Source organism: Hydra vulgaris, chromosome 03 (genome assembly GCF_038396675.1).
Source record: "Hydra vulgaris chromosome 03, alternate assembly HydraT2T_AEP".
Classification (NCBI taxonomy): Eukaryota; Metazoa; Cnidaria; class Hydrozoa; order Anthoathecata; family Hydridae; genus Hydra; species Hydra vulgaris.
In genome coordinates this window covers 21,040,219-21,062,390 of record NC_088922.1, presented here as the reverse complement: position 1 = coordinate 21,062,390, position 22,172 = coordinate 21,040,219, and the positions used below count along the sequence as shown (strand labels likewise).

The 22,172-nt window shown below is 27.7% G+C and overlaps 1 protein-coding gene across 1 annotated transcript; it reads left to right on the top strand.

Annotated features, from left to right (window-relative positions):
* The first annotated feature begins 637 nt into the window (after positions 1 to 637).
* Positions 638 to 21,131, top strand: LOC136078015 (uncharacterized). The gene is made up of 2 exons (XM_065792617.1): positions 638 to 776; positions 17,240 to 21,131. The coding sequence occupies exons 1-2, from the start codon at positions 737 to 739 to the stop codon at positions 19,066 to 19,068; spliced, it is 1,869 nt and encodes a 622-aa protein (XP_065648689.1). The 5' UTR covers positions 638 to 736; the 3' UTR covers positions 19,069 to 21,131.
* The last annotated feature ends 1,041 nt before the right edge of the window (positions 21,132 to 22,172 follow it).

Sequence of the window (22,172 nt, the reverse complement as noted above, 5' to 3'; positions counted from 1 at the left end):
GAAATTATTCTTCAAAATAAAGTTGTTCCATTATATTTAAATTGTTTTAATAATATAATAATGGAATATTTACTATTATAAAGTTTATAACAAAACTTTATTTGTATATTAAAATTTTTATTATATTATTTAAACAAAATGTTTTCAACAAATGTTTTAACAAAATTAAAAAAAAGTTTATTGTTCAAATAAAAGCGTTTGATAAATAAACATTTAAACATTTTTATATCAACCGCATCAAATTTCGTAAAAACGTTCTCTAATTATTAGCAGTTATGACATCAAAACTTTCATTGGTTCATTTTAAAAAGCGAAAATTGGCGTTTTAATTTAAACAAAATGTCGTCGGTTAGTAGAAAAGAAGGAAAATAAACTTCAACTATTAGACTTTTAAAATGTTGCTTTATTGTTAGGTTAGATTGAAAAGTAATTATCAAAAACTATTTTGTTGATAAAAAGTAATAGTCTTTTAAAAACAACAAAAGAACAAATTTACCTTTAGCTGCAAAACGTTGCAAAATGAAGAAATGTAAACTGCGACAAAAAAAATTAATATAAATAATGAGTAATTTAAATTCAAGTAAATTATTAGGTAATTAAAATAAAATTAGTATTATATCTTTCTGTTATTATTATACTATTTTATTCTTAGCTCTTTATAAATAAATTGAAGTGAATGATTTGGAAGGTGCAAAAAAAGCTTTGGATAGTATGAAATCAACTAACAATACAGTGAATGAATACAGTCATGATGGAAATAAAACATTGCCTAACAGGTTAAGAAAAACTGTGATTGTTCATTTTTAATTAATTTGCATTTTAGAATACTAGACTAGACATTTTAAAAATGGGTGACGGGTTAAAGATGGGTGACGTGTTAAAGATGGGTGATGGGTTAAAGATGGCGCTAGACATTTTAAAGATGGGTGAAAAAATATTTTGGCGCTTTAATAAAATAAACTTTAAACTTTATAATGTGTTTAAGCAATTTTTATGTAAGCAGTACACGATATCGGTTACACGACTTCATTTTTTAACTTTTAAATTATACTATAAACGGTAAGATAAAAGTAATAATTAATTTTTTAAAAAAGTCAGATTAACTTTAGAACGACGTTTATGTAAAAATATTTATTACAAAAGTTTGAATGGCAATTATGTTCGATATAAGTGCTATTTAAATAATAAATTTAAATAAAAATTTTTTTCAATTTTTTAATTTTAAAAAAAACTTAAATGAAATTAAAAGTTTATTTTTATTTTGTTTTTATTTTATTGTCACGATTGATTTTTTAAATTTGAAGCAAAGATCATAAAAATATAATTTAATTCTGATAAAGAATATATTATTTGGTATTTTATCAGCTGTTTTATCGCAGTCAAAGTGAATTTGTTTTTTATGGGGACATAGTTGCAGTTGTTTTAAATGAAGAAATCGATGAGCTTGATTCTCAAAATTCACAAGAGTCAGGTTTTCAGAAAACAATGAAACTAAAAGTGAACAAGAGAACAATTTACTTAATGTTAGTTATTCTGCCTTTCATCAAGATTGTATGAAAATTAGAGAATTCTTTAGATGTGAAACTGGGATTAAAAATGGCTGGCCATCACCAGCTTCAGATTTTAGTCTTGAAAATATTGAAAGTGAAATTCCACATACTCTTTTTAATTTTCTGTCAATAATTCTTGGTTATACAGATGAAGTTAATTACAAGAACTACGTCAATATAGAGTTCAAGCTGAAGTTGAAAGTTCTATCTATTGCCCAAGATTTATTGTTTATTTTTTCGAAAGGTAAAACAATAACATTTAAGTCTTAGCATTAGCTACTGCTATCAACCAAATGTCTTGTTCATGTAAACTTGTAAAACTTTTAAATAACTTTACACTTTGCTGTTCTTCAATGACTTTGAGGGGGTTTGATTATTCGGTTGTACCAAAGAATATTCAACAAAATATCTTTACTACACTTGTGTATAATAATGCAGATTTCACAGAAGAAACTCTTAGCGGTTCTGGAACAACGGTATTTGCATACATAAACTGCCTAATTTTAATAAACCAGATAATGATTTTTTTGAAGTTAGCAAGCGCATAAGGACAGTAAATGTTGAACTGAGTGAAATACCAGTTTATTTTCTGGGAAAAAAACTTGACAAAATTATTTGAATACAAAGATGTAGTCATAAATGATACTGAAATTTGTCAGGAATATTACAGACATCTTGATTTAGCATACATCACTTGCAAATTATCTCAGATGCAGCAGGAATTTTGCTTTGTTGGACAGGTTTTAACACAATGCATTAATTATACAGTTCAAATAAAAGAAGTGTTTCAACAATTACATACTTACCAATTATAAATGCTCCTGTTACTGATATATCCATCATTAATGAAATCTTAAGTACTGGTATTAAAATAGCTAACAAACTTTCACTTCATCAAATTGTAATAGTTTTTGATGAGGCAGTTTATGCAAAAATACAGATGGTAAGATGGAAAAACGCAGAATTTGTTGATCGAGTTGTTGTATGACTTGGGGATTTTTAATAAGGATATACTCATTGAGTCTGGTGTTATTGCTTGTGGCTCATGCAATGGAGTGATGTCTGGCAAACATTATAATTGTAGTGTTAGAGCTCATAAATTGATGTATGAAGCACTTGGTTGTTTGAGGTTTCAGTCATTTCTTGCTTCAAGGACCAGAGAAAAAGAAGCTGATATTTTAAATTTTATTTGTGGTATGAAAGAATGTTATGAAGATCCAGACTATGATGGTTATATTCAAAGTCAATTGTTCTATGATATTATTATAAGCTATCAGACTTATGTTAATCACCAATGTACAAAGTTCCAGTTGTTTTCTTTCTAAAGTGTCTACTTAGAAATGGTGCAATTAATGCTGTTTCATTTAGGAGCTGTTCATACTGGAAATTGGGATCTGCATCTATCTACAGTTAACTCTATGTTGGGATAGTTTTTTTTGTTACAGATTGTATCAACTACAGCAGATATGCATCTTACTATTGGTTAGAAATATACAACTTACTATTGGTTAGAAATATGCATCTTATTATTGGTTAGAAATATGCATCTTGCTATTGGTTAGAAATAAGTGTACTTAATCAAACTCATAAAGGTATTGCCTATTTTTTCTTTCATTGAAATTTATTTGTGTTGAAGTGTTAAGATTAAGTAAAACAATTTGTTTTACAACAATATAAAGTTTACTTACAAGATATTTGTTTTTAGTGTTTTTAAAAACATAATAGAATTATCTTATATGTTTGATTTTATGGTAATCAACCTAGAATAATTTCTACTTTTATGTTTGACAGATATTTGTCGTGAAATAAGAGAAAACTGGATGGTTAAAAGGTAGGCATCATATGGCTTTGCAGATATTGTATGTGACCAAACTATAGAACAAAATTTTAACAGGAATCATAAAGTTACAGGTGGTATTGTATAATTAGCCATAAGCCAGGAGGTGTTAAAAAACGAGTCTTAACCTAAGTGGAGAGGGCTTTGTTAACTGAAGCAGCTGAGGAATTCACAGGAGTATCTTCAATAACACGATAAACATATTTGTACTAATAATCCTTTTTTTTTAATGAAAAATTGGTTGAATGGATAAAATTTTACATTCTAAAATTTTGAAAAGTTTTATTACCTAGTTTTTTAATTTTTTTAAAGAATGTTTCAAAAGTCAATTTTTAAACATGATATTTAGTTGTAGAAAAGACTTGGATGATTCAAGAACTAAAAAGGATGAAGAGGATGTTACATCAATTCTTGAGACTATTAATACAATGGTAAATCCTTTTTATGATGACAGAAAGGAACTTCTACAGTTAGCAAGTGGGCAAGTTGCCACAGAAAATACTTCAAGAGATATGCTTAGTCTTTGAGAAATAGGAAAACAAATAGCTGAGAGTTTTATTAACAAAAATACTCTTTGCAAACAGCCAGACATTTTTTTTCAATTTAATAAAACAATGTTCCATATATTTTCCAACATGAACAAAAATGTGCATACTAAAATAAAATAGGGGAAACGGTGGAAATAAAGAACACCAGAAATTTGTTTACTAAGTTAATCTTGATGGCAAAAAGCAGAGATATTGATATAAAGGAAGTTTTAAAGTATCCTCTACGCCCTTATCTCTCACCTTTTGCCACCATGGATGGAACTTTAGTAAAAACAACAAAAAGTAATTTGTTAAAAATTTTTGAAGAGCTCGTTAAAGATTCACTGGTGTTGTCAATTGTTGAAAGTGGAGCTTTACTAGTGGATATGATGTACTGTTACAAGTTAGAGTCAAAATGTTTGGTGAGTTAGCTAAATATATATTAAAAGTAGTTATTAATCCCTTCAGCTGTTATGGGTGTCAGCGTGTTGACTTTGTTTCAGATAGGTATTTTAATCATAGTATTAAAAGTTTAGAATGAGTAAAAAGAATTACTCATGGAACTTCGATTGTTTGCATATTAAATAAACTACAGCCTATACCTCATCAATGGAAGAAGTTCCTTTCAAATGGAAAAAATAAATAAAAAATATTAAATTTTTTGTTTACACATTGGAGTTCATAAAATAGATTTTATTTCTCAAATAATAGTGTTTATTTAACTAAAGAAGATAAATGTTATCAGTTTATGTTATCAGCAAATAATGTGGTAGTATTTGGAATTATCTCTCTTAAAAGTAACCGTGAAGAAGCAAATACTTGAATAATGGCTCACTGTTATATGCAGCTTCATCTCACCAAATTCAAATGTTGTAATTTAGAGTCCTGACACTGATGAATTTGTCATTGCTTTACATGCTATCAAACATTTTACTGTTAATATATTATTTGCAACTGGAAATCAAAACAACAAACGTATAATTAATGTAAGAAAAGTAGCTGATGATTGAGGTAGATCTTTTGTAAATGCTCTAGTAAACTTTCATTCTTTTTTTAGGTTAATTGGTCAACTTAATTCATAAGTTAACAAATTAACCTGTAAAAGAATGCAAGTTTCACTTCCGTAATACAAACATTTAAAACACTGTAAAATTGTATGGTGTGTTTTCCTATTAGGATGCAATACTACAAGTTCATTTTATGGTAAAGGAAAAGCTTCAGTACTTAAGCTCTTACAAAAAAAAAATGAAGACGTATTAGCAGTATGAGTTAGGAGTATTAAGGCATGTTAGCAGTATGAGTTAGAAGCATGAAGGCGTGTTAGCAGTATGGATTAGGAGTGTTAGCCGCATGAGTTATGAGTATGAAGGCGTGGTAGCCGCATGAGTTAGGAGTATGAAGGCGTGTTAGCAGTATGAGTTAGGAGTTTAAAGGCGTATTAGCAGAGTTTGGTGAAAATCACTTGATGGCATCAGATTTAATTACTAAAATAGAGAAATTTGTGTGTCACTTTTATGGTAATGACAGTTTCTTCAGTTAACAAGTTGAGATATGAACTCTTCAAGAGTGACAAATATAGTGAAGAGCAATTGCCTTCGACTTCAGATGCATTAGTACAACACATACTGAGTTGCAATTATCAAGCTTATATTTGGAAACATGCCACCACACCCCTATTGAATATGCCAAGTGTTTTACAACATGGTTGGACAATGGATGACAACGAATTGAAGATGAAATGGCTGTCAAATGAAATTGCTCCCGATAGTGTAATAAATTTTATTAATCGTATCGGCAATAAAAATTCGAAATTCGCCGAAGACAGCGATGATACTTTCAATGGAATAATTTCAAGTGATTCTGATTTTGATATAGATAATCAACCTTGTAAACTGTTATGTTTGTAATATTTTTATGTTTGCAATAAATTTTGTAGAAGCTTTTAATTCAATAATGGCTTCATTATAATTTAAAAATTCTGACTTCCTAAACCAAGAAATATAAGTAACTAAACCTTCGCTAACTAGCAAACTTTCTTGATTTGTTTCCAAAATTCTGCATAATTAGCACTTCTAATCTCTTGAATTAAATTTTCTTCTGTTATAGATTCTTTCTCCAATTAACCTATCCTCTATCCTATAATCCCCATCTAATATCCTTACAATAGATTTAGGCTCTAATGCCCAACCAAATGAAGCTTTAAATGATTTAACCTCTCCCATTAAAAATTTACTGCTGATAATTCTCTTACCAAAGTCAATCCATTCTTCAATATTGTTATTAAAGAAATTTTCAAATCTTTTGTAAAGTAATTTTAATCTATCCTCAGTAGGTTTAATTTATTTTTTATTACCTTCTACTATTTGATCCCATATCTTTATTAATTCTCTCTCTCTCTTAAAAAATTTTCATCAGTCTCTAAAGAGATATCTGTTGTAGTTTTAGTAGTAATCTCTGTTTTTTTTATAGAAGAGCTCATTTTAATCTCATCGTCTGTTCTATTTGATCTCATGGATTGCTCATTTTGAGCAGATCGATCAGCTCTTTCTGAACCTATCAATGATTTTGTTTCCGTTGAAGATTCAATTTCTGCTAACTTTTCATAATTAAACGTATACCATTTTGTTTTACTAAATGAATTTGATTTATAATTTTTAGATATTATTAAGCCTTCTTTCTCTAAATTTGAAATCGAGTGTCTTATTGTTGCTTCTGATAAAAAAGGATGTTGTTATTGCCATTGGCTATAGGTGTTATATACCCAATGCTTGCCATCTTTTATATTTTTATAGTTCTTAAATCTAACCAATAATGTATTTGTTGAATAATAATAGATTCATTAAGTCCAACTTTTAAGGCCAAAGCTGGAAGCACAATAAGAGGATGCTCATTTATACGTAGTTTTGTCATTTTATTAATATTTTAAAATGCGAAAAAGACAAAATATTTAACAACACCAGCCACGTGATGTAGATTAAGACTTGCTTACAGTACTTAAAGTAGCGGGTGCATTAGATTGTTGCTAATCTAATGCACTTTTTTTTATATTATTTCATAATTACCTATTTATCATAAAAAAACTTTTATGCTTATATTAAGAAGTATAACATTATTTTTTACTATGCAACAAAAAAATACGTAAATGTAAAAATTGTTGCAAACCGAATAAAGCCATTTTAATAAATAAACTTTACTAGCTTATTTTTTGTGTATATCATTAATAAATAGAATTAATATTAAAAAATAATTTTATGAGAAAAAATTTAGATAAAATCAATTTTAACCTAAGGATAATTTGCTTTCTTTCGGGGCAGACTACTTCTACTATTTCAAGGTATATGAATGAAAAAAAGATAACTTATATAGCTGAATTTGGGAATAGTCGAAAGAAATATTCTTATGAAGAAGCTAGAAAAGTAATAAAACACTTTGTTGCCGATCAGCTGGGAGTAAACACAAAGGTTCAAGTTTTTTTCAATTTTAAAGGTAATACTGGTAAAACAAGCCTTTGTCACCAAATAGATGTACATCTTTCATTACTTGGTTTTAAGGTTTTAGCGATTGATTGTGATCCTCAGTCACATTTATCTTCATCCTTAGGCTTTAATGAGTATTCAGAGGATTTAACCTTATTTGATGTGCTTATAAACTCAGTTCCTATTCAAAATACAATACAAGAGGTTTATCCTGGATTAGATGCTATTCCATCTAATTTATCCATGACAAAAGTTGAAACTCCACTTGCACAAAGATCAATTCGAGAAAGATTATTAAACAAAACTTTAGAGCCTTTGACTAAAATTTATGATTATATATTATTAGATACCAACCCAACTATCAGTATTTTAAACCATAGTGCAACGTACGCAGCAGATAGATTAAATATAGTGGGTGAAACACATTCTTATAGCTGAAAAGGTTTATCTATGCTTGTTCAAGAAATTGAAAATTTTTCTGATGAAACTGAACAAGATGTAGGTTTTTGTATTATAACAAATAAATATGAATCAAAAACAGTAACTTCTCAAGAAGCACTGGGTTTTTTACGTCATGATTATAAAGAAGCTGTAATGGATTCTCTTGACAGAAAATGTGAAGATGTTAATATATCAGCTCAAAGAAAAATGCCAATTCATGAATTTTGTTTAATAAAATAAATGGCATTAGAAGACATAAAAGATCTTGCTAATGAAGTATTGAAAAAATCCACAGTTAAATTAGAGCAAAATGCAAAGTAGGTATAAATTAGAATTGAAAATGCTAAAATTCGCACTCTTTCTAATTTTGAAGTATAAAGCAAAGAAAAGTCACGCCCTAGTGTATTTACTAATAAATCTAGAGGTGAATACTATAATATCAATGTCGATAAATTAGTACCATTTCATAAACAAGCTAGACAAAATTTTGATGAAGATTCTTTGCAGCAAATGACTGAGACAATAAAGTCTCATGAAGTTAGGCAACCTCTAACGATAATTCCTAAAGAAGAAAATAATGGAACATACGAAATAGTAAGTGAAGAAAGAAGACTAAGGACAGTCATTATGGCTGGTTTAAAAACCGTTCCTTGCATTATTATACATGATAAAAAAGCAGCTGTTGAAATAGCATTGATTGAAAATGTACAGCGTAAGGATTTACATCCTCTCGAATTAGTTCAAGCCTATCAACAATTATTAGACGAAGAAATTGGTGCAAACCAAAATGAAATTGCTAAGAAATTAGGCTTATCAAGATCATCTGTTTCAGAAACAATGAAATTGCTAACCTTACCAGAAAATGTAAAAGATCTTATTTTAAAAGAAAATATTATTAAAAGAGATTTGTTTAGAGAAGTTTTAGAAGAATCTGATTCATCACAAATGCTTGGTTTATTAGAAAATGCCAACTCCCCTGCTAAAGGAGCTTCCAAAAGAGTTAAAAGAAAAGTTTTATTGAAATTTGTGCTGATTAACGGTCAAATCTGTATTGATAGAAATGCATTATGTAAACTTTCAGAAAAAGATAAGAAAACATTAAAACAAGTATTATTGAGTATATTACAATAGATGTTCGCGGTCGCGAACATCTAACATAAATTTTTATTCCCATCTCATCCGTAATATAATATTTATTCGCGGTCGCGAACATTTTTATTTTTTTTGAACAATATATGTAAACTAATTTTTAATTAGTTATGTCGTGTTAGAATTGTCATTTGAGTTTTTATATACGATTTGTTTTGTAATTAAATGATAAGTTTTACTTTTTACTACTAATATATATATGCGCAAGTTATTATAAAAACCTATTTTATGAATTACACATATTTAATGTATATATTTGAAAATCAAATAAACATCTTTTTCTGTAAAAAATAATGAGCGCAATCGTTAACAGTTTGTACACATTTATTTATATTATTTACAACCCTAATAAAATGTTAAAAAAACTTGCAAGTTAATCCACGTTTCTATTTTTATCTAATATTTAACTTCCTGATTGTTTTTATCTTGTAATGGTCAATGATATATTAAAAATAACTAGATGTCTAACTGCCGTAAATCGGCATAAGAAAAAGTGAAGCAAAAATCGGCCATTATGGGGGGCAAAATCTTTACGCTATTTATCAAAACAAAACAAATACAAAGCTTAAGATTGTTTAATTTAATGTAATCAATAAAAAATCGATACACAGATATCTGAAAAATTTGATGTTATTTTGATTTAAAATTTAATAATTAAGTAAAATATGGTTGTTTTTTTTGTTAAACATTTCAAAATCATACTTATTTCATGTTTTTTTGATTTTAAAATTTAACATTTAACTCAAATCTTAGATTTAGTTGGTAAACAGAGTCAAAAACTGTAATGAAACATTTTATAAAACTGTTTTGACTATTAACTAAGCTCTGTGTGACACAACTTAGAGGTTCCTTCTAGAAATGTTAGAATTTTATTTATGGTTAAAAACTTCTTGTTATCATAAAAATCATTATTACTTTTTTCTATAATTGATTTACCGTCAATAATTAAATAAATTTAGTTCAATGTTATGTTATAATCTAGTAAGGTTTTCAATACAAAAAAAGCTCCAAAGGTATTCAGGTATATAAAGAATATCTTTCCTTTGAAATACGAGTCTTTCAATATAAATAACAAATCAAGAAAAGTAACAGTTAATAAAATTTAATTTAATATTTTTATTTATAATATTTTCACACACACACACACACACACACACTCACACACACACACACACACACACACACACACACACACACACACACACACACACACACACACACACACACATATATAAACTGAATTTTTAAGTAATTTATTATCCTTTTATATTGTTTATTTTATATTTATGTTATAAACCTTTAAATGTAATTAATTTATTAGATTGTTGACGTAGACCAATCATTGATTTTTTTAAAACTTTTTCTGTATATAATTGGCCATATCTTTGCAGTCTGATTTTAAAAAAGTCATTTGCTAACATTTTTATCAGTTGTGTGGAATGCATGTCTTCAGTGACAGCTTCATGCTCAGCATCGTGTTCATTTAGGTCTTTAAAAAAATGTTTTTCACTAATAATTTTATTAACTGCATAAATCATTTTCAGTTTAAGGTTTCGTTCCACATTCATTTTTGGTTTTTTAAAATTGTCACCGCAGACATAAATTTTGAAAACACTCTCGCATACTATTATAGTTTGTATAACATCATTTCTTGGAGCAATAAGCCCACCCCTATTTTTTATGTTAATCAATGAAAGAACTGATGTTCCATAAGAATGTTCCACAAAATTGTTTTGGGAAATAAGTGAGTTTGCACACACAGAACATGTTATCTTTGATAATAATCTTCTTACAATAAATCCAGATATATATCCTAGTATTGCTTCCTTATAGATAGAGGTATTATCAAGATAATTTTGAATTGTAACAATATCAATATCAAAGTTTAAAAAATCTGTTTCAGGATTTGAATAAATTGCATACTTTTTACTCCACTTTAATGCAAAAATAGAGCCATTTGCAATATCCTCAAATGTTAAACAATTTGCATGCTTTGAGCCTACAATAGAATTGCGCAAAAGAATTCTTTTTAAAGATGACTTAAGTTGGAGGGCATCTGGATTATTATTAAATCCATTCATTCCACGAATACAAGAGAACAGTAACTCAAGATGATCTTGTGAAAATTTGTATGTTAGGCAAAATTTAAAAGGATGAACATTTAAAGTCAAAAGCTCATAGGCTAAGTGTTGAAGACTTTTTGCAGCCACAATTAACCCTAATACAAAGGTTTTTCTCCTATGTTTTAATAATGGAGTACCATTAGCATCTGTCAACTTTGATAAGTAGTTTATTATTTGATCAAAAGTTGCATTCCAATAAGGATAATCATTCAAAAAAAGAGCTTTCTTATACGATTTTGAAAAAAGATTTTTAGAGTTCAGCATATCAAATAATTTGTCGATGACCCTTATAAAATTTATAGTTCCTTCAGCATGCTTGAAATTTGGATGTTTGGAAAACATCAGAAATTCAATTGCATCTGCAACTGAACTACTAAGTGTTTGTGCAGCAAACTTAACATTCATTTTGTGACGCTGGAAATAAATATGTTTTATTGAGATTTTATTTGCAAATTTTAATCCTTCTTCTTTCTGTATTTCATATAAAGCTTTTATATAACTCCATTTAATGTATTTTCCATCACAATCCTTAAGTACCTCTAAATCACATAATGCATTTCTAGCTAATTTTAGCATATGACTTGGGTCAGGGATTACATACAAGTAGTGATTATAGCCTTCAAAAGTAAATCTTCCATTAATTTTTTCTAGTCTTTTCCCAAATGTACATCCTAGTGATGCAACAGAATTAAAGTTAACATTTATACCATCAAATGTAATGCTACGTACATTAATTTTTTTATCAGAGGAAACTGTTAATGCTTTTTTAATAAGACATGAAAGGTTTTCAGCTGTTATTTTACTACACAGTATATAGCCAATAGGTGTTTTCCAATGACCTCGTAATCCTACCAGCATAAATACCAATGCTTCTGTAGCTGGTGTATCTGGTTCAATTGCAACAATATCTTTTCCATAATCTGTAAATCCAATGAATCGACCTGTCTTTTTATCGTTTAGAATTGATGTTTTGATTGCCATTGCATCTATAATTAATGCACAATCTTTATAATTAATGTCAGTCTCTGCTTTTATACTAATATAACTTAAAACATCTTCAAAAAAACCAGGTTCACAATCTACAGAGGAAGTCCAGTTGGCTAGAGAGCTTGAAGCAGGTAAATGGAGTATAGGCCGTAGAAAATTGTATGCTTTAGGTGAGTAAAAATGCAGTGTTATTGCAAATTTTTTAATTTCATCAGTATACCTATGCCCTTTTGGAAGTGAGGTATTGTTTTTAAACTGATTTTTTATAATATCAAAAGTCAATCCACTAAAGTTTTCACAAAGAATATTAGCAGCATCTTCAGAAACAATTTTTTTTTTGCTTAGATTTTTTAGCATAACCTTTAATGAATTTATTTTTTTTTCTTTTCGTCGCAACTTTTGTTTAAGAATTTTAATTTTTGCTTTTAATTTTGCTTTAGTTGGACTTGCATTTGTCGATAATGTACTTTTAGAAATAATAGAATCATCATTAATAATTGTGTTACTACTTTCGATAATATTAAAGCTACTATCTATATCCACCTGGGCCAGGTCCTGGCAATCAATACTCTCTGTTGTTTTTAAAATAACACTATTAATATAAATTTCGTTACTATTAGCAGCAACATTATTGTTATCACTTATATCCGAATGGAAATCGATGTGATGGTGACTGCCTGTTTCTGAAACTTTTTTAATGAGTCTCTTTTTATTTTTTTGTGGCGATATAGAACTAAACTTTCTTTTGACTTTTGGTTTTGAATCAATAATAACAGATGGCACAGAAAAAGGTTTTAATTTAGGCTTGTTATTAAAATCAGGTATACTGTAATCTGAAGGTAAAAAGTGATCACTACATATGCGGCTGTGCTCAGTAGGAATAAATGTTTCACGTTTTATCGCAACAATCCACCTTTTACAGAGTTCCCTATTATTAATTGGAAATTTATGAAATGCTCTGTTGTCGTTTTTCATTGCTCTATTTGTGCAACCAGCTGCAGCACAAGAATTAACCATGATTTATAAATTTTGAATATTAAATATCGAATATTATTTGATCCAAACAACCGTGATTTACTATTTTTTAAATTTGCCCCCCATAATGGCCGATTTTTGCTTCAAAAAATACGCGGAAGTTAGACATCTAGTTATTTTTAATATATCATTGGTAATGGTTGTTTTACATTTAATTATAACGCTAATGATTTACAAAACTAACTCTAAATAGCTTTACACTTCTAATTTGATAAAATGTTATCAATCACTATAACTTTTTAGAAATGCTTAATTAATGATCAATTATGTTTTAGAAAAAATCAGATTTAATTAAACTAGCATTAGGTGTATATTTTTTCATTAGCAATAATATTGGAACAACCAGGCTATTCAAGTGCTTACTGCCAAGCCTAAGATTGATATTATCGCACACTTTGGAATTAAAAATAAAAATTTATAACGTTTAGGATAAACCTATAGGAGAAGGATTAAAATACTGTTGCGTAAAGCCTATACGAAGAAAGCCAGAAGATTATTAATTGAAAATGGGTTATATGTATAATCTTTATCATAATTATTTACCTCTAATAACAAACATGCTTACATATATGCTTGTGTATCTAACAACTTAAACCATGTCGAGTTTTTAATGATATGCCACTAAGGTTTTGCGTAATAGGAAGCGATAGTTATTGGCAATTATTTTAAGGAAATTGTATTTAAATTGTAAAATATGAATTTATAAAAAAGTAGTAACATCGCATATACATTTTACAATATTTAAGGGCATTCTTTTAATTGATTAATAGGCTAATTCAAGGCGAGGTGGGGACTAAATTTAGCATTGCATGTAGATATTGGCCCAAAACCTATTTTATCTTATCAAAAACTATTGTTTTTGTAATTTTATTTTTTTACATAAAGATTATTGAGATTATTGATATAATAACAACCCAAGGTTGCTATCATAATAATTCTTCTTGTCCATAAGGTGCTTAATTATATCTAATTAAAAAGACTTAAAAAGTTATAAAAAAATCTGACATAATTTTATTATAGGATTATTTTCAATCACTGGTTATTAAATAATTTATCAAACACTCACCATTAAAAACGAGGCTTAAGAAAATTTTTTGCTATGTATATGGCATTTTTATTTTTAACATATTGTCCAATGAAGAGCGTAGCGCAATTTATTCAAAAAATAGAATTTACTAGTACTCACGTTAAAGTAATTGATGGCAACACTACTAAGATAGATAAGCCTAAAATCAGACTACAAAAAAATAGATGCACCAGAAATAAATCAACATTGCGTACTTAAAAAAAATGAAACTATAGAACAGGTTTGTATAGGATACAACGCTAGAAATAAACTAATCAAACTGAATAAATGGTAAGAAGGTCTCTTGTACAAATAAAGGCTTTGATAATCATGGGAAAATATTATCATATTGCTATGCGGGTGGTATTAACCTTAAACAAAGAAATGGTTAGAAAGAGTTATGCTTATTCCTATAAACACTATGATACAAGTTTATGTTAGATTAAGCACTAGCAAAACATTTAAAAAAAGGCTTATGGCAAGAAGAGCGGTTTGATCCTCCATGGGTATGGAAGAGGTTAAAGGTTAATAATTAACCTTCTTATACTTATCATTTAGATATTTAATACCTTTATATGTTAGCATTCCACTTAAAGCTTCTTTAATTTTATACTTGGGTATTTCATAAATTTTAGATAATACCAAAACAACTTCTGTAAAAACTGTTTGTTCAAGATAAACATTTATTTTGCCAAGTTTTACTAAATCAAAATAATCTTTTGATAATTTATAATGTTTGGGGTGATTATTAATTAAATATCTAATTATTAATATGGTGTCAATAATTTTTATATCCATTTTATCCTTTTATAAACCTTTGTTTGATAACTTGATTCCAAGCCTGTACTCTAATATCATTAAAATTTTTTGATACATTTTTTTTAGCAAAATCTGTTAAACTACCACCTGCATCTTTTACTGGAATCATTCTTACTTCATTATTATTTACTATTTCTAGTTTAATTATTTTGCTTCCTAAATGTTTAACAAATTTTTTAGGTATGGCAATCTGATTCTTATCAGATATTGTGATAGATTTTACTATCATAATATTTCTTATTTAATTATTATACCTAAGTATATAATATACTATAACTTATATAAATACAATAAATAAATTAAATATTATTATATAAATAAGTATAAATAAATATTATTATAATAATAAAAAATGTAAATATGCGTTTTCATTTTTAATCTTATTGTTTACGATATCTTCAAGTTCTTCATGACTAACATTTGTAAATGATAAGCTTAAGCGTAAGTATTTAAATATATTACTTACTTGATTTGTTTTGAGCTGTTTTCAAATATATACTTTTCACCTTTTAATTTGATAGCTTACATAGCTTTGCATAATAAAATTGACATGGTGTTATTATAATATATATTTATTTACCAGTCTTTATGTATTTTTAAACATTCATAAAGGTATCAAATAATGAACTTTCTGCATTATATTAGTTATTTATGATGAAAGTAAGATCATGGTAATAGCTTTGACATATATATTGTGGAATATAGTTAAATTTACTATCTTACCAAAAAATATTGGAGTTCTGAAAATAAAGTATTTAGACTTTTGAGTACACAGTTATTAATAATAATAATCGCATTTATATCTTCAATTATGATTATTTAAATGCTTTAACTGCTACTGATTAAAGAGTATAGAGAAGTTCTTAAAACTGAATAAGTAATATGTATGGTTAAAAAATATAATTCACTAAAAACAATTATATTATTTATAGCTTTATTAACGTTTTTATAAGATTTTTTATTCATCAATTAATTTGTATCTTTTCTATATTGCCAATTTTTAAAGTATCTTTAAGCTATATTGTAATCATCAATGATTAAGATATTTTTAGCATTTCTAGTATCTGTAGAAACTGTAAAGTTAAAACTTTTAGTAATTGTAATTATATTATCTATAATTATAACTTTGTTATAAGCAATAGCTGGTACCGTATCAATTGTAAGCTCAAATTCAACATTTGCTAACTCTTTTATTTTAGAATATTTCTGTAATAAGTTACTAAGATCAAGTAATATTTTTACATCAACTCCTCTTTGCTTAGCGTTAATTAAAGTATCTATGATTTGAGGATGAGTAAGAACGTAAGCTTGCATGTAAATTGTATTTTTATCATGAATTATTTGCTCTGCAACCATCTTGCCCACAATTTGCACGTAGTGGAGTAAAACAAAGCCTTGTCTTAGAACTATTTAACTTGCCAACAGTAAATCGCTATGATAAGTAGCGCCTATACCTATTTTTAATATGATTAGTGCTTGACCAAATTCATTAATTTAATACTTCTAACTATAAATATTAATAATATATTGCTCAATTGCTTTTGTTAATTCTCTCATCCTTATTTTCTTCTACTTGTCTTACTAATATTGTCTCATGATAATCTTGATTAATTCTAAATACATCAAAATATTTATTATGAGCTTTAAATAGTCTAGTCGATGTAGACTTAAATTATATCAAATAGAGCTACTTAAATTTTTATTTAAATTATTTAGAAGTTAGAATAGTTTGTATTATTAAGATTAATAGTATTAATTTATACAATAATTCTGAATATTTTTGTTGCATGGTAAGTCAAGTACATAGTATATAGCCTTGGCATATTTTATAATTAAGAAACCAAATACCTAATTTAGATTACTGTATATTTTGCATGCTTTGAAATAATTTTAAAAATTCAAAGTAATTTAGCACTTTTTTGAAAATTTACTATTTCAAGTTTATTTCCATATAGCTATGGCAACTAAAAATTGACAATAATAGAGCTAATGAATACTATTTTAATTCATAAGCAAATACTAAATTAAAATTTTTATTATAATTTATTTAAAAATCTAAAGAAAATGCAGGTCATTTATAAGCTGTAAATGATTATATCAAAAGGTTCAAATGCATAGATGATCCTAAGAATTTAACAATATAAAGAAAAATAAAAATGAGTAAATCTAAGTATAATGTTCCAGGTGATGGAAATTGTTTATTTAATTCTTTGTTCATTACATATTTAGATGCTCATGATGGTAATTATCCTCAAACTTCCGATGAAGAATTGAAAAATTATTCTACAAAATCTTTAACGGTAGATCAATCAGCTGTAGAAGTTAGTGATAAAGAAAAAAAAGAAGAGTCTAGTATTGATGAAGAATTGCCCAAAAAACTTGCTTCTTTATCTTTACTAGATCAAGGAAATATTGCCAATAATCCTTATTATTTTCCAAGATGTGAATATAAGACCAGGTTTGAACATACCAGTGCTTTTGATATGAAAATTAAGGAGTATTGGGGCACTTACTTTCGTTCAACAAGTCGTGGTGGAAATGCAGATAGATTATCAAAACTAAACAACAAAGCTTATATGAATTTTTATATTAATGCTAAAGGAACCGCAGCTAAAACTGGAGCTTTTCATAGCCCTTTTGATAATCAAGAATATGCTGGAATTTTATATAGTGGAACGCCAAAAGATATAACACCTAAAAAGGATAGAGTTGTTTCAAGCTACGAGCCTTATCTTTACGATGAAATACTTCTGTATAAAGGAAAAATTTGTAAAGAGGTAATAAGAAATTTTAATTTGAAAACTGAAGATCGTAAGTCAAAATTAACATCCATAATCCCTTATTATAAGAATGATTATCCTTGTATTATAGTCAGTATAACAACTCCAATACTTATAAACATTGAAAGTAAAACAGAAAAAGGTGGGTTATATAAATTAATTACAGCATATTTTGTTGCAATTACTAATCAAATAGCTTGGAGAAAAAATGTGCCGATAGAGTTAGTTCTACGATCTAGCTTTGGGCATAACCTACCAAGTGTTGGTGATACAGGAGATAGCTTCAGAATCAACGTAGGTCTTGTGCCAATTATATATACAGAGGTTTTAGCTGAAGGATTAGTAAGTTTATGGGATAAATTTTTATCGCCTTTACTTGAATCAGGCTGTAGCTTCAAATTAGGTATAGAATCAATAAAGCTAAAAATTATAAATGCAGAAATTGATAGTTATAATGATGCAAAAAAAAATGACTATGAAAAGCGGCAAGCACAAAAACAAGCTATAAAGCCAAAAGAAGTTGAAGGCTGGAAATATGAAGATTCACTTTTTAGCACATTATGTAAAGTTGGCGATTCTTCTGGACGAAAAGTAGTACATCAACTTGTAAGGCAAGATTGGTATATTGATATATTAGCAAACCTTGTATTAAAAGAGCTAGATCAACAAAAACCAGATATGGCAGCGCCTATACGCATATTATTGAGCAGACTAAACTATGAAACAGTTGCAACTCTAGAAATCAAAGACGCTGATCTTGAGGGTGGATTTTTTACATTTAAAAAAAATGACCAATGGGTAGAGAATGATCAAATCAAGAGAGATAAAGAATTTTGGCAGATAGTAAGAGATATTAGGCTAGCACTAGCATCAAATGAAAAATTAGACGAGAGTTTATCATCTGCTATTGAGACTACAACACTGCTAGGTTTGTACAAAAAACTTGAAGAAACAAATTTAGAATTTATTAGAAAAAGCGGTTATCAAGAAACTGAAGATGGAGTTGGTAGTGACAGTGATTGCGAAAGCGAATTGTATGGTGAAGTCGCTTTTCCAGTTTTCTCTAGAAAAATTATATTGGCAACTGGAATGAGAGCTATAAATTTAGCTACCTATGTTGCATTATACCAAATCACAAAATATACTGAAGCGAGCTCCTATAAACTTCTTTCAGATTCTATGTACTACGAAACTAAAGAAGCTGTGAGCTCAGTTTTAAATGCATTTAGTGGATTCTTTGAAGTACCTACAAAAAAAAAAAATCTGAAGATACAATAGTAGCTGAAGTTCTCTTTTTTGATCTAACACATTGTGATTCCACTAATCAAGACTCAGGTCAGTTATTAGAAGTAATTATGGATGAAAAGCGATTTCCTGTAATTATTTTGGATTATACCAGTGCTACTACAGCTACGATTTGTGCGAGTATTGAAGTTTGTTTTAGACATACCGACTTAATTCTGCTTGTAAATAGCGGTCTGAAAAATGAACAAGCAGGTGCAGACATGAATCCATACGGAACTTTGAGAATAATTACGCGAGACAATAAAGACTTAATGGTAGAATTATATAAATTAGCATGTGGCGCTTTGGAATGCGCTGATGTTCCTGAAAAACTACCTGTTGTTGCACACCAAATTAGGAAGTCTTATAAACATGCCGATTTAACAGTAAAAAGTGCAGCAATTTTTACAAATATAAAAAAACCTGCCATCGGTCACATTGGCGTACGCTTAGATGAGTTTGAGCATACAGTTTTCGATTACTGGAACTTTATTTATTACCCCGATGAAATAAAAACATTAAAATCATCAGGTTATAGTCGACAGAGTATTATGAATCTATATCACCAAAACAAAAATGAATTTTTGCTCAGGGGCTCGCCAAAATTGATTGGACGCACAGAATTTCTCGAATCAATAGATGAAATAGATGTTAAAAGTTTAAGTTTAGATAAAGTAGAAGAAATATTAAATTCGACTTCTTTGATCGATGATTCTGATATTATAGATGTTATTAAAAACCCACGAAATTTAGAAGGTCCTTTTACTGATCGTCTTGAAAGAACAAGAACTAAATGTAGTGAAAAAAAAATAGAGCAGAAAGAAAAACTTAGAAATGGAGATGCTGATATTGAAGACCGTGATACTCAAGCAGAAATAGAAGAAGAAGATATAGAAGATGGATGTCCTGAAGGGTATATTACTAAAAGTGAATACTCATCAGAGACTGAATACGATTGTGATGATGTGAGATCTAGTACCTTATATGAATATGAAGGTTTTGGATTAAGTTCTAATAATTTTGTTGGTATGACTCAAAGATCTATAGAAATAAATTTGCAATTGCTAGGTTCTTCTGTGCCTCAAAGAGTGATAGGAATAAAAGAATTTATGCGTTCTGTGCAGCCTCAAATAAAATATTTAATAATAGATTCAGAACGAGCTAATGTAGAAGCAGCAGCACAATTAGATGTGATAATAAACTTACCTAATGTTTTAGTGATGTATACTGGATCTCAGTATGATAATTATCTTAGCACAAAATCATGTGCTGATAATACATTATTATCTCTATCAATGGCACAAGGGTATAGTGCATATGCTTTACGGTTAGTTGATCCCTATCATTTGGTAACCGTAATAGAGTATTTATCTGGTCAATCAGATGATTTGATACAAAAAGTTATGCAAATTGCAAACGGAGAATATTATACTCCGGACAAAGGTGAAAAGAGTTGGAATAAATATAAGGAAATATTCACAGGTTCATCGCAATCAAAATTGCAAGAAGAAAAGTTAATATATTTAATCAATAATTAACAATTGCAATACTATAACAAAAAATTTTAGTTTGGTATTTAACTAACATTTTACATTTTACTAGATTAACATGATATCTTCTTTGATTAGCTTAATATGGTATTTTTTTTAAAACTCCCTAATGAGATTTATCAGAATGTTTAGTAAAAGGTGATCACAACTTTGGAAACATTAAATTTTAAAGTAGATGATAAGGATAATCATAACGATTTGTTGGGTGAAATTCACCTCATTATTTTTCATTTTCAGAATCTTCAAATTAATAATTACTTAAAAAAGTTTATTTATAATAAAAAAAAATGACTTTGCAAAAACTTTAACATGATAAAAAAAAAAAAAAAATTTATTGTTTATTATTTTACAAGTTACTACTTTTTGCTTCTTTTTATCTTTTTATTATTTATTTTTTATTATTTAAACCATTATTCTCATTATTCTGTTAAGTGGTAGTTGTTTTTGTATTTTTTATTTTCTGTCTTTAGTATTTTACATATTCAAAAATAAAAATCTTAATTAGTATAGTTTTGTAGAGCACTCTAGTGTATATATATACATATATATATATATATATATATATATATTATATATATATATATATATATATATATATATATATATATATATATATATATATATATATATATATATATATATATATATATATATATATATATATATATATATATATATATATATATATATGTATATATATACACACAATATTCAATCCATATGTAAGGACAAAATTTCCTAATATCCTTTTTGGGCTCTTAATATAAAAAAGCGCGCTTTAATTTTTCAGAAAAAGAAGAAAAACATAAAGAATAGTGAAAGAAAAGATTGCTGTTCTATGCCAAACCTTCAGTCAATGTAGCAGCACTCCTTTGCAGACAGGCTATTTGATAGTCTATGTGTTTACTGAAGCACCAGCATCTTCCTGGTTTTTTATGCACACATCTGTGTAGGTCTAATGCTGCATTTATATATGTACAATGGGTAAATTAAGTGATTGCAAAGTTTCGGTAAAATTTCTGGTCTTTAAATTTTTTGTTTCTTGAAAAACTGTTAACAGCTTTTATTGATCTTAAAAGTTAAATCTAACTAATTAACTGAGACTCTCGCAACTTACATGTTTAACCTGCTATGAAAATGCTGTTAATCTAGCTAGATTAACAGCTATATTAACCTTTATTGTGTATTTGTATTTACCTAGCTAGGTAAATACAAACCCAGGAAAAAAAATTAGAAATACAGGACTCAAGCACTTAATGTTATATGAAAAAATTAAAAGAAATATAAATATGTTAAATAAAGTACATTAAATATCAACTACATCAAGGGTACATCAAACAACCAACTACATTACGCTATCAACTTCTAAAGTGTTTACAATTATACTTAAAGCATTAAAACTAGAAACATGAAACTTTACAATTAAGAGTAGAAAAAGTTAATTTGCGATTACTCTTTTTATATTGTTTTCTATTATAAAATATAGAAATGTTTTAAAGAAAATATTTTATTTCACTATTAAACTTTTTTTTCCGTGGATAGTGAATA

Excerpts from the sequence above, each read along its gene's own strand:
- LOC136078015 (XM_065792617.1), top strand. The coding sequence starts at position 737 with ATGAATACAGTCATGATGGAAATAAAACATTGCCTAACAG. Across the intron at positions 777-17,239 it reads AATAAAACATTGCCTAACAG|ATGCTCATGATGGTAATTAT; the intron begins GTTAAGAAAAAC and ends TTACATATTTAG.